Source organism: Caloenas nicobarica, chromosome 6 (genome assembly GCF_036013445.1).
Source record: "Caloenas nicobarica isolate bCalNic1 chromosome 6, bCalNic1.hap1, whole genome shotgun sequence".
Classification (NCBI taxonomy): domain Eukaryota; kingdom Metazoa; phylum Chordata; class Aves; order Columbiformes; family Columbidae; genus Caloenas; species Caloenas nicobarica.
The window spans coordinates 20609584-20628345 of NC_088250.1; the positions used below are offsets into that span (position 1 = coordinate 20609584).

Below are 18762 nucleotides of genomic sequence, written 5' to 3' on the forward strand. Positions count from 1 at the left end.
AGTAAACGCGTGCGCGTCGGCCTGTGAGGCGTGTCAGCGGCAGCGTTGTACGCGTTGTCGTTTTTCAATAAAGGCGAGACAGTTTCGTTAGCGCCAGTTCCGTTCAGAAAACGCGGGAAGTTTCCTCCCGCAGTTCAGTCTCGTTCCGCTGGAGCGGGAGGCCCCCGGCACTGCCCCCTGCTGGGTAGCGGGGGCTCCCCGCGGCCTGTGGCGGGTGCTCGGGCGGTGGGCGGGGCTGTGAAGAGTCTCTTTGAAACTCCAGGCCCAACAGCAACTTCTTGGCATGGATGACGCTTCACTTTTATGTTTTTAGAGCTATGTCCCAAAAGTTGTCACCATCTGCAGCAGCCGCTTGCCTGCTGAGCAACTGAAAGTCTGTGGAAGAGCTCGTTTCCTTGCCAGAGTCGCCCTAAATGGGGTAATATGGAAGCTGCTTATCTTTTATGTGTATCTGGGTCTGTTCTTCGGGATGTCTGAGTGGAACCTTGAATCTTTGCTGATACTATAACAGAAGGCAGATTCCTGTGTTTTTCTGGTGCTCTGCAGTTGTTCGGATGAAGTGAGCTAAACACACGGACGCGGTGGTCGCGGTTGCTCCTTGAGCAGCGGGGTGGGACGGCGCGCTCCGCGCCCTGGCTGGTGGGTCTGCAACAGCGCCAGGGGCTCCGAGCTGGCAGCGTGGCTGCAGCCCAGCAAAGTCCGTGTGCGCATCCGGCGGCTTGCAGGGCTGTAAATGAACGGGGTTCTTCGAAGTAAATTATAGGTAGTAGTAAAATTCATGTTGCTCTATCTCTGTTCTCAGCATCTTTAAATAATAGGAAAACGTGGTTTGTGTTGAGAAAAATAATCTTTTGATTGTCAGGCAATACAGTTGCATGTTCAGTATTTTGTAGAAGATAGGGTTGAAAATCGATTTAAGTGATTGAAGGATGTATTTGGAGACGTAGATGTACGTTCACTGTGCATGTATGTGTATACAGAAAGTCAACCCAGTTGGTTGTGGGTTGTTTTTGGTTTTTTTCCCCTCCCTATGGAAGCACCGGCCAGCAGAGGGTGCACAGATTAACTTGGAAGCCTCATTTCTGAGCTATGTTTACCATTGATGACTTCCTCTTGCTGTTATAGATTAATTTAGTAAATGAGCTTCATGTTGTATTCTGCTGTATAAATAACAGGAAAGGACATGAATTACCTCATAGAAAGTTTGGAAAAATGGGAGGAAAATGTAAAGGATTGCACAGAATACTTAGGTATTTAAATCCCATATCCTACACTCATTGGTATGTAGGAAGACATCTTGTCTGTAAAGTTAAACAATTGTACACGTATTTGCAGGATAGTAGCCTAAAGAATTATATGTGAGTTTGCCTCTTTACATTATGCAATGCTTAAGGAATTTGTACTGAGTGACCTGCTGTCTTCTTAGTTTCTATTATTCAAATTATTTTAGTCAATAATATTTATAATGACACTGTTTCTGAGTGTGCCTTTAGGTGTTAGAAACAAGAAACAGCAGAACAATTAACACTGAAAATGTTGCTATAAATAGATTCAGTACAAAAATAGAAATTCAATTCCAAGAACAATTCTAGGATATCAAAATACAGTTTTAGCTTCAGTTGGAATGAAAGTATTCTTCACAAGTTGAAGTATTTTGAATTCAGTTAAAATACTTTCTGGAAGTTTAATTTTAATGGCAAAATAGTCTTTGATAGTGAAGTCAGAACATCTCTACTATAAATTGAAAGAATGCAGTTTCAACAAAACACTTGTCCTAATAAAACCAAAATCTTTCAACATTTCAAAAAATGATAACAATGTTTTAATATGTTAAAGTGTCAACAGAATTGCTACATTTATTTAAAATACTGTGATTTTCTTGAATCAGCATTTTTTATGAGATTCTGTCAGAATGTTTTGTCCCCTGCCTTTACAAGTAAAAAGAAGAAATAGGAGCTCAGGTTTAGTTTAGTATAGAACAAATTAACATTAGTTACCTGTAGCAACTGAACTCCACACGTACAATTAATTCAAATAAAATGCTTTTGTTGGTTATTTCACGTTCATGTTAATTGATGAAAGATTTAGTAAATAAAATACATCAATATGATTAAGGTACTTGTTTCTTTCTTCCTTGTTGGCCATTCATGACTCTTTGATCTTGCAGTTGCCATTATTTACTCTTCAGTTGCATTTTTCCAAATGTCTTCAGCAGCTTAAAAACGTATTAACTAGTGGGGTTGATTCCCTCAGTCCTGCGGAGGGAGCTTTCTTTGCCTTCACTGTCTTCCAAGATCAATAGAATCATATGCCAACAAGAGTGAGTGTTGCAGTTCACAGTCTCTATTGAAGAATGTTTTACCTTTTTTATAGGAATGGTATGATTGCTTCATAAAAATAAAAGAATAAAAATACAATTATAAAATCTGGAGTTTTATAAGATATTGCAAAAGTGGTTTATACAGCAGAATAATTCCAACAGGAGGATCAAGATGGAGAACAGTGGCTGAGAAACAATTCTCAATTAATACAAAATTAATGAATTAAATACTCTGTCTTTTAAACTCTCAAGGACTTTTAGCTCTCTGCTTGTTCATAATAGCTGTTTGTCTGCTTTCTTACTCTTAGAAGTGTTTTATATAGTACCTACGTACATTATTTTATCCCAGATGACGTACCTTCAAGTTCTATTGCTGATCTCCTGGATCTATGGTAATTGAAGTAAATGCTTTTAGTAAAGGAGCAGTTTTCTCTCTCTCTCTCTCTCTCTCTCACTCCCTTGACCATTGTATAAACTATTTCCTCTTCCTCTTTGCATGACTTTTTAACAGGCTACATGGCACGTGGTGTAAGAACAGCCTCCTCTTACTCAACATTTCTGTACATGTGGTTAAAATCATATCTGGTGGGATTTGTTTGGTTGGTTTTATCTGCTGTTGCTTTTTAACCAATGTTAACTGTGTTGTCTCTACAGGAGGCAGAATAAATCAAAATAATTATTTGTTTTGTTGTTCTTTTCCGCTTGGTAGTCAGTGCTCTGCAGCAGTTTTGCTGCAGTTGCTGTGTGCTGGCTGGGAGGTCGGCATCACTGCTGGGGATGTTGCAGGAGAAGGAAAAACAGCTGAGAGGTTTAGATCTGCTGAGTTTGAGAAGTTGTGAAATATCCTGTTTCAAATGTGCACAATTTTTTAAAATTATATCATTGAAAGACTAATCGTGAAGGCCCAGGAGGGCTCCCTCTTGGTAGAATAGAAGAGCATTAAGCATTCACTTAATGAATGAGTCTTGTTGACAGCAAAGTCCCCCTCCTCCCTGCCCTTGATTTGAAATATTAAGAAATATTAATATGCATGTATTTTAAAAATAGCCACTGGTAATTTATAGTTATATGTTCTGTGTTACTCTATTACTGTGTTACTCTATACTATTATCTTGAAGAATTTTTCACTTTGTATGCATGATTGCCACTTGCATCTGTTTTGTGTGAGGTATTCTGAGTTTGGGTAGTGTTGATGGTGATAAAACAGATCAGCTACACTTTACAGCAGAGCATTGGGGATTAATTGTCAAATGTTGTGTAGATAAGCTTCTAGGTGCCAAGCAGAAGAAGTAATTTTATGAAGTTCATTGTTTCTGAGGTAGTTTTTTTCCTAGAAATGTACATAAGCTACACATACTCTTTAATAACAGAAACTCTAGAAGTAGGATTAGTGATTGGAGATGGAAGGAGTTGTTAGCTTTGCAGCCGGAGACCAGTCAACTGTCAAAATGTTTTTATCCGATAAGTTCATTGAACTAGGTTCTCAGACAAAAATGACAGGTTATTTCTGATTGTGTGGTGGTTGTTTGGTGTGGTGGTGGTTTTTTTGGGGGGGGGGAGGGCGTTTTGGTTTTTGTTTGTTTGTTTGTTTTCTCTGACATCAGTTTCAGAACTGATACTTCTCAAGGATTTCATTGATCAATGAAGTGGTTTGTGCATGTTTTGGTGTGTAATTCACTATTTTAAAAACCAAGATTAGAACAGTTCTTTTCTCCTGTGTCTCTAGTTTGTCCGATGTGGATGATGTGCTTCTGAAAATGTAATTTGGGCGTCCAAGTCATTTAGATGCCTTTTGAACTTTTAGTTGCCAGATTGCCCATTAATCTCATGATCTATGGATCACAGTAACTATCAGGGATATACATGTGTGTCTCCAAGGAGTTCCTTCATGTTTAACACTGGATGCAACAGTAAATGTCACTCCCCCACCTACCCCACTCTCCTTGCATTTTCTCGATGTTTCAGAATTTATCAGCTAAACTTGTGCATTTGTCACACAAAGGCAAAAGAGCTACATCTCTGGATTTTACTGATGCAAGATCATCTTAGTCATCTGACTATAATTCCCATCTGCGCATCTTTTCGTGTTCTCACTGAGATATGTAGAAAGCCAAGAAAAATTACATGACTAGCCTGGCAGCTGAATCATTGTATTTTATGTTGAATATCAATGCTGGCACAGGAAATGCAAGATACTGTCTCAGGTCTTTTTTGCATGATTGAAGGAGGAAGAGGATTTGTAAACAGTTTGCAGTGTAATCATGGAATCTTTATACAGGCGTTTCTGTGACTTAATAATTTTAGATCAGATTGTAGTTCGGGGCTTTGAGGGATTTTCTATTTGTTTTTGTTTTCAAGAACGTTGCCTTTATGTAACTTATACATTTTGCATAAATTGTCATGGTGTGTTAATTTTCATGTCTCATGATTCTTATGTCACAATATTCCTTATATGTTAATGATTATGCATTATCTTATGAAAAATGCATACAGGTTTTCAAACATGAACAGTTTGTAGTAATTACAGTATGAACTGGAATTGTTCTAGTCACCGAGCCACATTTAAAAAAAAAAAAAAAAGAACCATAATAAACTCATTAACATTAGAAGAGATTCTAATTTTTTTAATAGGAATAAGTGTTGTATTTTCACTGTATAGTGATGCCCCATGTCCCGGTCACATTGCAGTTCTAGCAGCCAAAATTTATCTGCATTTTTATTTGGCATTGACAGCCAAAAGGCAAACCCCATTTTATTTAATCTTTGACAAATAAAAAGAAATTTTCATATTTTTTCCTCTCTCTTTTTTCCTGTACGCTTAAAGTGAATAAACAATGCCCTTTTAAAAGCATGACTCATCCAAAAGTACACCTTAAATGAGAAATTGTTCCTTTAATTGAAGTCATTCCTTTGCCAGCCTTTGTACTGATGTGTACAAATTCATCTTTTTTTTTATTCACAGTACAAGACTTGTGATCAAATAGTGCTATTTTCCTCAAGATAAAGATCTTCATTTTGTAACCAATTTGTACAGAATGTTTTCTGTCTGTATTTAAACTGTGCCTGTTCTTTTCTAACTACATTTTGTATTTCCAGTACATTAAAATTTTATGTGTGGTTTTTACAGAAGAAGCACTCAAAAAAGACAGGAAAAAGTAGGAATAAGAATAATTTTTGAGGTCATATGCAGAGCACTTGAAGGAAAAAAGCACAAAAGCACATCAGGGTAAAAGTAGTACGAGGGGTATTTAGTTTTACTCATCTCCTAGAAAGTCTACATTAACAAGAATATGCCAAAAAAACCCAAAACGCAACAAGACAAAATGCTGGTACTAGCTACACACACTTGTTATGTTTCATTATTAATACCGTATGAAGAGATTTCAAGTAAAGTAAAATATAACTGTATAAGAGAGAATTATACATGTAATAGAAAAATCTCAAGCACTTTATAATTTGCATGAATAGAAATTTAACATTTAAAACCATGCATTTCAAAGAGCATTAAAGAGGGATCAGGAGGATAAATGGCAGAAATTTTGGAAGGTTTTCTGGTGCATAATGTTTACACTTTAAAAAAGAATTAAAGTCATTTCCCATCTAAAAATGTAAAACCAGAGTCATGGTTCTAGAATGAAACCTTTTGAAGACAGTTACCTAGTGAATGGGGTGAAAAATGTCAATCTTAATGACAGAGTGTACCCACTGGAACAAGTGGTTTCTTTACTGATCACTTCTTTAAGGTACAATGTCAAACTTGGTTCATTGTTTTACTGTGCATTCCCCACCTCCCCAATCTGGTAGGACTTCAAAATTATACCAAATAATTTATCTTTCAACTGGTTTCATTCCAGTAGCCTACTTTGGGATTATTTGAGCTTTCAGTGTACTGAAGAGATGTTGCTATTTTCTAAAAATCATTTAAATTGATATTATAGTAAAAGATTATTACTAAAGTTGATATTGGTGCTTGATTATTTGACCAGTTTCTCATGTAAGTGACATAATTAAGTTACAGCAAAACTGTAATTTGAGTTAATTGTGTTTTCAGGTCTCTGAACAAAATGAATTTCATTACAAGGCTTTCTGCTTTATTTCTGAGGAAAAGCAAGATACAACAAAGGCACCAAAGCACTAGACGACCAGCTGTTCCACTTGGATCACGGATTTTAACCGATCCTTCTAAGGTTTTTGAGCATAACATGTGGTGAGATGTTTCTTCAAGGCTGATTTTCATATATTTTTGTACATTATTTACTATGGTGAATAATGGGGGGGGGTGTGTCTGTGTAACAATAGACTGTGAGAACAGAGGTTGAAAGGTAATGCTGGAGACAACCCAAGACTGTCACCAGTAACCTGACGGTTATGGGTTCTCAAAGACTTGTGTAAAAAGCTGCTGAGAATGTAGTTAGTTGTGGAATGAAAGGCAAAATATTGTTGCAGATAAGTAATGAATTATGAGACAGAAAGTGTAGAGCATAAGTATTCCATGTTATAATGGCAGAAAGTTACCAGTTAGGTACAGTAACACTGCATACTGGATTACTGCTGTATTGTAAAATTTACACCATCTCACAATGAACATGTAAACTACTTGTCTTCTAAAGGGATACTGAAGATATAACAGATAGTTCAGAGATTTCTATAGAGTGCATAATTGTCAAAAAAAGTAAATTGAATCTTAAATAAGTTATATAATACCAAAGAAAACATGAATATGTAAATGTTAAAAAGAATAAGAATTGTCCTGATTTGCAGCAGTACAGCTCCATCTCTGAAAGGTATTTCATAATTAATGGAGGCTCAGAAAAGAGTGAGAATGCTAGTAAACGCAATGGGAAAACTGAGACTGAAAAGGCCAGGATTTTTGACTGTGGAACGGAGATGAATACAAACCAGTAAGTGATACAGGACGTATAAGAAGAATAGAAGAATATCTAAATCTTTCTAGAAAGTACAGGAATATCTGCCTAAGATACTTGGAAGACTGGGAATTTTTATTCCTATAGATCGTAACTTAATAACAAGAAATATTTGATGAAAAGAGAAGTGGGGAATATAGAAGCTATACAATAAATTATTTTCTACATAATTTTAAAAAATATTTTTTAATTCTGCTGCACTCCATTTTTGAAAGCAAAGATTTAGCAAAATTAGAAGTGACTGGATGTGGCTAATGATAACCAATGGGTAACATAACATAGAAGTAACACATGACAAGTTTCAGGGCTTACGCTGATGTCATACCTCAGAGGTGTCCCCTGCTGGCAACTTTCAGAGAAGTTGTTGGGTAAGCTTCTGTTCTGAAACGAAGTTTCCAACTTGCTGGGTTTTAAAAAAAATATTATTTTTAGTAGTCCATTTTACTTTTTAATATAAATTATTTCAAAAGTTTCTCTAATAAAATTCTGATGAATCAAAAGGTCTTATGAGAAGAATATAACACGAAAAATTGTCTTCTGGTTAATAAACTAATATCTTCATTACTCTTTTTTTAGTCTATAAATTTGGGCTTAACTCATGAGATAAGACATGCAAATAGATCTGTTACCTGTCTTCTAAACTAGGTGTCTTCAAGCCATGGTCCTCAACACATACCAGCTTAAAGCCAAATCTGGAATTATCTATACTTCTGTATGTTCCTTGGTCAAGGAAGCCAGAAGCTGGCTGCTTATTTTGTTAAAGGAGTGTAAAGTTTATCTCTATGCTTCATAAATCTATATGTGGTGTAGTTCTTAAGCATCTTCCAGACTCGGAACCTCCTGCTAGGTAGAAAAATCCTTTACCGGTGTGAACACTCATTCAGATGTAGGCTATATAGTCCGTATAGGAAAAGATTTTAAGAAAAAGGCCACCCTTTTTCAATAGCGTTGTACCTTGACGAAACTCAGTTTTGTTTAATTTTTAAATTTACTTCCAAATAACTGATCACGTGTAGCTTCAGTTTTTCTTGCTAGCCTTTGCTGACAGCCTAATACAGCATTATCAAACTATGATGCAGATGGTTGGGATGGATTGTGAAGGTGGGATTGAAAGGAACAGGGTTGTTCAGAAAGTAGATCTGCAGGTGAATCCACGTGGCTCACAAGGGAAACCAGATGAAGCCGAGTTGGAGCAGAGGCTGCATGGAAGTTGCATAAGTCTTGATAAATTAAGAACCTGGCTATGAAGTGGGGGGAGGTCCTTGGATCTGAAGCTGGCTGAGTCAGCGGGATTCTCACTAGGGATAGGCAAGGGAGATCAGCATGAGTGGGGGTTGAGCTAAACAGATCATGCAGGGTGAGCATAAGAGGTACCTCTTCCCCAGCGTTGATGTATGAGGATTTATGTCCTTTCGTTTCCCACTCATCATCTTTGGTACTTCATAAAGTGGCATCCTTCTTTTTGCCTGTGTGTGAATTGGCAGGGAGCCAAGAGCTGCTACCATTGCTGCTGGGATTACTGAGCAAACTAAATTTGGGAACTAGTGCTTTAGGTATTTGCTGTAGTGCTTTTCTGTCATTTTGAGAGGACAGTAATGAATGATACTAAACATTGGCAGAAAAAATGTCTGCTTCTATTCAGGTTAGTAATTGGCATAGTTTTCACATGTTAGTTTTCAGAAATAATTAAGACCTATGTTAGCAAACAAGTTAATGGGAAAGGGATAAGTTGAGTAAGCTCAACGTAAAGTAGTGTTGCTCGATCTCATGTCAGGCCTACTCATGTTAACAGTTCCTGGTGTGGTTAAAATGTGTAGCTTGCTTTACTGCTGTCCTTGTTCAGCTTAAAACACTTCTGTGTTTAAACACTTCTGTGCTTAGAATTCTTCTGTATCCTGTGTTCCTGCCAGCTTGTATTGCTGAAGGACCTGCCTCATTTGAAACAACTGAACCATGTAAATAGTTTGCAGAAGAACCGTGCCTTGTCCCCTCTGCTGCAGATTTTGATCAAGAAGTGCTGCTACAGTCCTGCTGTTTGGGCTCCATATAGAAATTTCTAGGAAAGAGCCAAGAGATCTTTCTTCAGCTTTATGAATTTCCAAGGAGGAATAAATGGAAAAAAACAGTTGTTGATGAAGATGGAGGACTTCAGGCACCTGTAGTTTTGTGTGTAGAGCCCTTAAGGGCTCTGACAGACACACAGTGATGGATTAAAATTGATCAGCTAAAGTTTATACCACAGCAAGTGATACAGTCAGCCCTTCTGACAGATATTGCCATCTGAATAGTCCTTGGTTTCAGCTTGTTAGAATAGGCAAGGTAAAAACTGGCGGTAGCAGTGAGGGAAGCAAGTCTTTCCAAGATGATGGCTGCCTAGGAATGGTTTGGTCAGTCCGTTCTTTTCTACTGCAGCACATCTGTCGGAGCCTGGACGCTGCACGGGAATGTTGGGTATCCGAACAAATACAGGAAGGGGAGAGGCAACTTGCTGGGGACAATAATGAGAAATATTTCAGTAGACATGTGGAAATCATGTCTGAGGCAAGCAGACAAATACATACCAATTAGTCTCCCACAATTAACGAAAGAGGATAAGGGAAGGTCTAAGAATTGAATTACCTACACATCACCAAGCATGGAGCAGGAAGATGCGCATTAGCTTTTAGAGGCAATCAAGTCTTTTCAAGTTGCCACCTTATTCCTTTTCCCATAGTAACCAATGGAATTTTAGTCATAGGCTTTCAGTTAATTGATTTCAGTGCGATTAGGATCCAACATATTACTTGAATTATATTACCTAATTTAATCTGATTTCTGAAATTGTTTGGACTGGATGATATGTAGGGACAGCTGATTTGCTTTTAGAAGCTGCCAGCAGCACGTTTTTTGGTACTCCCCATTGCGGCCTGATCCAAACACCAAATCTGCAGGAAAGGCAGTTTAGTCATCAGGGTAAGATCTTGGCTTGTTTCTGTGACCATTTAATGAATTAATATAACATTCAGTGAACCACTTTACACGAATATAGATAGCATAGAGTCCGGAACCATTGCAGCATTAGATGTCTTTTCTTAGGAATGTCTCATTCTTTCTTCTAAATGTTTCCTGTCTCTATTCCCCAAATAAGTAAAATCCCCTTCATCAGTTCCAGCCCTTCCATTTGAATAGGTGGATTATGCTCCCTGTTTCAGGAACAGCTGATTCATTTGCTGAATGACCTTTGTTCATCATCATAAACATTAGTCACATGAGAAGTTTCTTGCATCAGAGTGCTTGTTGATAGGTCTATTATTATATCCAGCGAAACAAAATTTTAATGGAATACTCAAAATACATTCCTGTAAATGCACTCAATTTACAAGATTAATCTTATTATTAAGAAAAAAATGCATACTACTTCAGCTTCTTTGCAGTTGGAAGATGTTTCCTAATCATTTCACTTGAGATTCACCTAACTAGTAATTAATTTTTCTCTATCATACACTGAAACTTGGTTTTTAACTGTCAGTCTCCTTGTGGTCATTTGCTTGCATTCAAAAAGAAAATGTGTTTCAGACAGTGTAGCTAATTTGTGACTGTTTTCTGTTGGGAAAAAGATTCTGGAAAATCTTATTTAAAGGTGGATTCTTTAACTGCCTTTTGCAGGGACCACATGCAGTGGTCACAAGAAGAAGAGGAGGCTGCCAAGGAAAAAGTGGTAGAGAACTCAATTGTGAAAGTCCAATGGGAAGATCAAGGTAACAAATTTGTAATGGCTTAAAAATCCCTATTTTAATGCTATTTATTAAAGCGTTTAAGGATGGTTTAAAATTGAGAAAGCCTATTTATTTCTACATTCTCTTGTTTAAATTTGTTGGCATGATTTTTTTATTTCCTTTTTTCCTCAAAAGATCATCTCAAAGTGTGTTTTTATAGCAATTCAGTTATTTATTTGAGCAATTTTGTGTTTGGGGTGGGCAATAGGTTTTATGTAAAACAAGTTCATCAGTATGGGGCAGTTGCAAGTTCTGGCTCCTTTTGCATTTCTGCAGAATAAAACTCCTACTACACAGGGCTGTTACTTCATCAAAGGGAATGAATTTGCAGCCAGCTAGGGTGCTGGGGATGAAAGTTCCCATGTACAGTATTCAAATGCTTTTTAATGATTTGTGGACTCTTCAGGGAGCTGGTGTTTGTACATTGCACCATGTTTCAGCCCAGTGCCGTGAAAGTTGCACTGGTACCAGCTGGTCCCAGCTTGCTACCTAGGCCAGTCTCAGCTGGGAGAGCTTCAGGAAGCAGCGTGTTCGCTTTGTGTGGAAGGTGTTCCAATACATTGTGCAGAGTCTGCTCTGTAAATGATTAAGGAGCTTCACACATGTCTTCAGAGGGGAAACAATGTATTCTGCGTTTCTCAAGAACAATAGCTCTAGGTTCAAACTGGCAAACTAAACCCTGGACTAAACTGTAGGATAGTTATGTATGCTAAAGCTGGAGTATCAACGTGATAGTAACATAGGAGACTGGATTCTTAATTTGTTCCTTTATTGGAAAGATATTCTGAAAACAATTACTTGGATGTCCTGGGCCTCAGTTTCCTTAGTGCGTCTTGAACCTGTCAAATTAGGTAGTGTCATTATGATCCTGTGCTCAGTTTCGTTAATGTAACATGGGCATGTGTTGGAGTTTATTTGAATTACCCATGAAGGTGTCTTGGATTGTGTGCCCTTTGTCACTTTGAAGGTTCTGAGGATTGTCATCTTGCCTTTTTCTGTTACCTCTCACACTCTTTATCTGAATACAGGAGAACAATGTTTGTTATTAAAAAGTGACATCTAATATTTTTGTTTGGTTTGTATAAAAGTTGAAAAAGAGCTCATAATTGAGAAGTAAGCTCTGTAACCATGTGACTCATGGAACCTTTCGTTCTTCATCTACAATTAATTAGAACTTAGTTTGTGCTGGTGAGAAATGGAATGATCAGGCATTTGTCTATTGCCAAGAAATACAAGAATCCAAGGACATTTCCTATGAATGCCCCTCTGTTTAAAACTTGAATAGGTGAGCACTGCTGATAGTGTTCCTTCAGAAAGCTTTAGCTTCGTTCTGCAAGTGGAATTAAGTTTTGGCTGATTTGTGTAAACAATGAACTAGACTGAGGCCAACAAGCAGATTATTTTGGGGCCTTGGAAATTACAGTAAGGGGAAAAGAAAAGACCAATGTCAATAATACTATTATAACACTAAAATAGAGTAGTTCTGGTGAGCCTCATTAAAACGAAGTTAAACTGAATGAACTCATAATACTACCTTTAGGAATTTGATTTACTTATTAGCATGTCCAGTTTCTCCTCAGGCATGCCTGCTAGCGAATGAAAGATTCTATAAGGAGAAAAATCAGTTGACTAAGTAAGGTATTTTTTTGTTAGGTTATACATTTATTAGCTTTGTCATTTTTACATGCTTTGGCAAATCTAGTAGTCAGGCCACTTAAATATACAAAATGAAAGAAAAAATTGGTAATAATAATGCATGCATGGTTCTTACACAGTAGGGCAGGAGTGGCCAGTAAAAGAATGGAAAGTAAAGAGTTCTTTTGCTTGAATCTTTGTAATACCATAGTAATCCAGTTTGAAAGGCCAACTTTAGCCATTGCTTTCCTTCAGTTCTGAAATCTGGAAAACCTGATGGAAATTTAAGTACAAGGATTCTGAGCAGACTTGTAGAAAAGTAGTGACTATAACAAGGGGTGATAATGATTTAAGAACTTTTTGAGTTGAAGGTCTTTTTTTTAATACTGAAGCTGAGCAATCTATGAATGTACAACTTACACTGTTGAAATCTGGTATATATGACCTCAATCAACTCTACACTTACATTCTAAAACAAGTCTGTACGGTTACTCTGCATGTCTGGGTCTTACCCTTTAATAATACAATTGGATGTATTAAATGTGAAATTTAAAAAATTATGCAGATTTCTAGGACAAGGCATTCTGCCACCTCCTTGCCACTTCCCGCTGCCTGTCTGTGCCTCTAATGATAATTCTCAGCCTTGTTTATCTCTGAAAAGCTGTAGCGATTTAGGAAATAGTATGTTAAGATTTGGATGAGAGTAGTAGGAGAAATGCACCATATACTTACTCTGTGCATTTATATTAAAATATATTAAAATAATATATCTTAAATTAAAAATATTAATATATTTAAAATAATATTAAATCTATTAAAATAATATTAAAATAATTAATGGGTCAGTGTGAGTAGGGACAAAATTAAAAAGGCAACACATTATGTGATGTACACTCAGCAAGAGATGTCAAGGGTAACAAGAAACAGTTCTGTAAATGCTTTGGGAACAAAGGGAAACAAACAAACAAACAAGAAAAAGATTTGGTTTGATGCTTAGGAGGGATGAGGAAGGGAAAACCATCAACAAAAGAGACATTGAAAAAGCTGTAATTCTTATCTTTTTATCAGCCTTCCTTTGAAAGGGTTAGCTGCAGTCCAGTGGCTGGCACAATTGCTCCTAGTGAGGAGGAGGAAAGATCTTGTGCTGAGAAAGAACAGGTTACAAAGTACATCCATACAGAACATGGATGACTGGGAAAGCAGAAAAAAAAATTACTTTTTTTTAAAAAAGGGAGGTGGGAAAAGAGAAGAGTCAGAGAATTAGTTTCAATTCCTGGAAGAGAAAATCCAGAGCTTGCAGACACTGGGTTTGGAAGAACAAAGGAGATGAATATTGGCCAACAAATATTTTTCAAGAATAAATCATGTAAAATCAAGCTAATTTCCTTCTTGGAGAAGGTTACAAGCCCTGGAGATAGGGAAAAAACCAGCAGACGTCCTGAAATTTATCCTTAGTCAGGCTTCTGATTTGCTTTACTTGACATTTTCATAAGCAAGTTAGGCAAGCGAGAGCTAATGAAACTGCTTTTGGGTGAATGAATGCCTAGAGAGATCCTTTCAGAATTGAAGGCTGTGCTGGGCAGAGAAACGGTTTGTTTAGTGTCCAGTTCTGCTTGGTATTATCATTAGTGGCCTCAGGAAATGGGAAGCTTGAAGATGACATTAAGTGAAGAACATATTAAGTGAAGAGATGTTTCAAGTATGAAGGACAGGATTAGGATTCAGTAAGATCTAGACAAAAGGTGGGGGAAAAAAAGATCTGAAAGATATAAATTTGCTAAAAATAAATGCAGAATAATCTGCTTAGGAATAATCACTTGAAAAAAATACTAGGTTGTGGAAGAATTGGCTAGGTTGTCATTTTGCAGAAGAAGGTCTGAGGGTTCTGGTGAATCACTAACCGAATCAGCAGTCGTGCTGTTGTAAAATGGCAAGCTGGGAGTTATAAACAGGATTACAGCCTGTAAGCCTCATAAAGTATTCCTTTTGCTCTGTATTGATAATGCCTTTACCAGAGTACAGCACCAAAAAGTAGTAAACCAATAGGAGGGAATCTAGAGAAGACGAATAAAAATGAACAGAAGTCTAAAAATTATTACTTCTGTGGAAAAAAGAAGAGAGTTACTTTTAGACAATCTAGAAAAGAGATTGTTTATGGGAGACATAGTAAAAGACTTCAAGTAAGTAAATATGTGTTGCAAAGAGAAGTGAGCAATCTTTGCTTTATCTGCTTGGTTAATCAGACAAGAGTTACAGGACTTAAATTGCAATAAGGAAATTTCAGGTTAGGTAGTGGAAAAGGTTTCAACCTGTACAGGTGGTGAAGGACTGTAATATATTACTGAAGAAAACTGTCAAATCTATATAAAGAGTAGTATTTTAAGAACAAGTTGGACCAATTTCTGTGGAAAGGCATATGAATTCCCTGACTGGGTGAAATCCCTTCTAGTCCTATTTTTTTGACAATCTAACATTCAGAATGTTTTGTGAATTAAAAGTTAACACAAAGGTCTATTGTAAGACTCTCTGAAGTGTTTTGAAAGTAAGAAAGTCAGTATGTTTCTTCTGAGCCTATTGTTACTTTCTGTCTAAACTGTATTGTTAAATGGTTGAAAGTGAATTACTGTCTGTTGGCTATGCAGTAGCATTTATCACTCCAGTTCACAGAACTGCATTTCTGATTGATGGGTTTTTTTGAAAGATGACTAACTACCAATGAATTTGAAATTGTTCATAGAGTTTCTTAAATCATGAAATTAGTTTTGATTTAGTATTTCTTAAATAGGAGAAACATGGAGAGCACTTAATTGGAAAGATGCACTGCTGTTATAATCTGAGACATGAAAGCTTATCTAAGAAACTTATGACTGCATATTTTAGTGATGCTGTTCTATTAGGTCACTACATTTAAAAAAAGAAAAGGTGATGCAGAAAGCCTGTCTGCCCCATCCTAAGTGATATAAAATCTAATTAAACCCTCATGGAAGTTATTTTGAGCACAGGTTCAGGTCAGACCCCAAATCCATATGTTTTTTTTAAAATGTGTACAATGTGGGAAACCATGGATTTTTAAACTGTAAATTTGGGGTCCAAATTCCATGTTGCTTTACAGTATTTTGTAGCTAAGCTCATCTTCACCAAGTTCTTGTTTTGTCTTAATTTCAGATAAATATGAGAGAGAAGCCAGTAAATATTGGAATGAATTTTACAAGACTCATAAAAATAACTTTTTCAAGGATCGCAACTGGCTGTTTCTGGAGTTCCCAGAAATTCTTCCAAAAAAAAGGAGAAAAGAGTTGAAAACAGAAGAAAGATCTTCAGAACACACACAAATAAATAATACCAACGTTTTTGCACACAAAAATGTAATGTCAGAGGAAGGAGAAGAGAATTGGAAGAAAAACTATGGAGGTGGTTCTACTTCTGTACAGGGATATGTATATAATAAAAACCAAGCAGAATCTCTTGCTGACAATCCTCAGGGTAAAAACTGTGGAGAAGAACTTGGCAGCCTAGAATCCTTCCCTGGTAGTGATGCCACTTACAGAATATTAGAGGTAATGCACTGCAAATGTTCTACCCATCATATACAATTCCAGTTAATTACTCAAAAGCCTGATAAAGAGTAAGTATCAAGAAAGTAAACATTTAGAATTTTATGTATTACATTCATTTATGGCAGAAACTCTCAGAGAAACACAGGATCTGGGCTTTGTTTTATCTTTAAAGTTTCTGCCAAATCAGAATGTAGGGTTAGATTGTCAGGTTCCATTTTCACTGGAAGTCAGGTTTCTAATTTCCTAAGGAAAGTTCTGCCTTAAAGTGCAAGCACTTGACGTGTTCTTGCCAAATGGTGAAATTGCACAATAATATTGCATTTACCTATGCAGTTTATGAGGTGGATTCTCTCTTAACTCTAGAAAGACATTGAGGAGAAAGATGTTTATAGAAGTGATTTGAGAATTATGGTATAAGCTGTTTATAGCTTTTCTGTCCAACATACTTTTGAGTCTAATGGGACTCACCTACCAACTAATTTAAGACAAAAATAGAAAATGAGGTTTTATTTGCTCATTTATTTTAACTTTTGGTTTCTCTTCTGATTTTAGGTTGGGTGTGGTGCTGGAAACAGTGTCTTTCCTATTTTGAAAGTTCTATGGTATGTAGTGCTGGATTTTCAACTATGAAAATTCTATTCTCATCTCCTTCATTTTTTTCAAATGTTGGTGCTAGACCAGTGCCGCAGGAAGTGTTGGGTGGACTGTTTTACAGCCCTGAAATTCTGATTGCTTGCAGACCACAGATAATGTTAGTAGCATCAGTATAAGATACTCCTCATACTGATCAACCCTAGTCTTGGGAGGACCATATTTGCTGACAAGGTTTGTCTTCAAGTGCATTCAGACTGGCTTCTTGTAGCTAATCTCAGGCAGGTGAAATATTCCCTTGTCTTATATGTCACCGTAAAGGTACCAGATATCTCTTCAAAAGGCCAAAATCGAAGACAGTGGATAATGGCATGTGGTCTACTAGTAAGAAGTTGTATTATTTCTGAATTTAGCTGGTACAGTTTGTCATATTGCTTCAGGTTTTAGTGTCAAGGAAGGCACTTAATTCCCTGAAACATCTTAATCCACTTAGCTTCTGGTTTTAGAAAAAGCTGCAACAACAGCATGTCCTCCCTTCTGTGTAGTCAAGAAGGTTTTATTGGAAAGACTGTGTATGTATTGGGGGTTGAAATAGATTTCTTCTTATTCATGCCTCCAAGAGCTTGAGTACGGCACAGTTTTTTATTCTACCAATGAGTTCTGATTGCTAGCATCACCACTATGCAAAAATACTCCATTTTGCAGATGTGGAAACAGAGCAGGAGGACCTGAGCGGTGCACCAGGGTCATAAATGAAACCTGTTAGTGTTAGCAATGCATCTTCATCCCAAAACAACTGCTTTGCTTTAGACAGCATGTAATGGAAGGGGAGCCCTGTTTCATATGAAAAGTTTGGAAAGTAACACTATATAGGGAAAAGATACCATGTGGCAGTATTAAAAAAGATGAGACCAACTTTTGTGTTTTCCTCACAGAAGCCATTAGGCATAGGTTGGTATTTCTGATAATTAAAAATCCACTCGTTAGGTATTTTTCCTGGAGATCTCCATTCTTATGTAAATCCTCCAGTCAGTCACATTGGTTGGTACATTGAACAACTCATCGGTTTGTCTTTTATATGACCTGATGGAAACAGCTTTTATCTCTTAGCAGCCTTGGCTTTCTAGCACAGTTGCTCTTACTCTGAATTTAATAATTTAAAAATTGCCTTCTGTATGCATATAAAAAGAAGCCTGTGTCTAGTATGAGTGCACCCAGGCTAACATAACTTTTAAACTGCTTCCTCCTGCCCTGCTTAAAATTTAAGTTACTGCTATTTGATAAAATGAATCATGAAATCACCATCCAGATCAAGCTGTGCCTGTGTTTTAAGTTGGTTTTTTACATAGCTCCCATTCTGCTTTAATAAAATTGAAATATCATCCTAACAAGTCAATTAGGCAATCAGCTTTACCTTTCCCAAGGGACCAGCTGGATCCAAAGCCTGGCTGCTTGTCCTTATCCATGATAAATATCTAAACTCACCAGCTCTCATGGCGAGCACAGAGCTGATAAAAGTTTTGCTCAGCAACAAGGATGGAATATATTTTGGTCCACAAGGCTTCTCCTATTGAGCCCTCAGAGAGGGGTCACTAACTCAGCTGTGTATACTATGAGATCTTATAGGCACTGCCAGAGGTTGATTCCCTTTCTAAAGAAACCGTCTGTCCAAAATCTCAAATATTTTAAAGACAGATTAATTGATCATGAGTTGATCATGAGGTCGTCCCTCAGTATGTTTGGAGGGGCTTGCTGAGTTTCTTTTAAATGAATTTTTTGGAGGTGAAAAAAATTACTCTGTAGAGTTACTGGTACCTGATGAATGGTATGAGGAAATTTGCAGCTGGCTTAGTCTTGGATGGGAAAGGAAGGGAAAACAGGAAATTCTTATTCATCTTGGCTTACAAAACAAAGGGGATAATGGAGGGAAACAACCAATACTGCTTAATCTAATCAAAAGCACAGCAAGGTGCACATGG

General features: G+C 37.0%; 1 protein-coding gene across 5 annotated transcripts in view; it reads left to right on the forward strand.

The window, feature by feature from the left end:
• METTL8 (methyltransferase 8, tRNA N3-cytidine) overlaps positions 1-18762 on the forward strand; it is a 28399-nt gene that overhangs the window by 245 nt on the left and 9392 nt on the right. For 3 of the 5 annotated variants that reach the window (XM_065638116.1, XM_065638115.1, XM_065638114.1), the window contains exons 2-6: positions 314-418; positions 6372-6527; positions 10891-10982; positions 15801-16192; positions 16745-16794. In XM_065638116.1, coding sequence (XP_065494188.1) covers positions 414-418; positions 6372-6527; positions 10891-10982; positions 15801-16192; positions 16745-16794 — 695 coding nt within the window. In that variant the 5' untranslated portion in view covers positions 314-413. Of the gene's footprint in view, positions 1-313; positions 419-6371; positions 6528-10890; positions 10983-15800; positions 16193-16744; positions 16795-18762 lie in introns of those variants that run through there. The other 2 variants (XM_065638118.1, XM_065638117.1) reach the window with 2 other exon arrangements.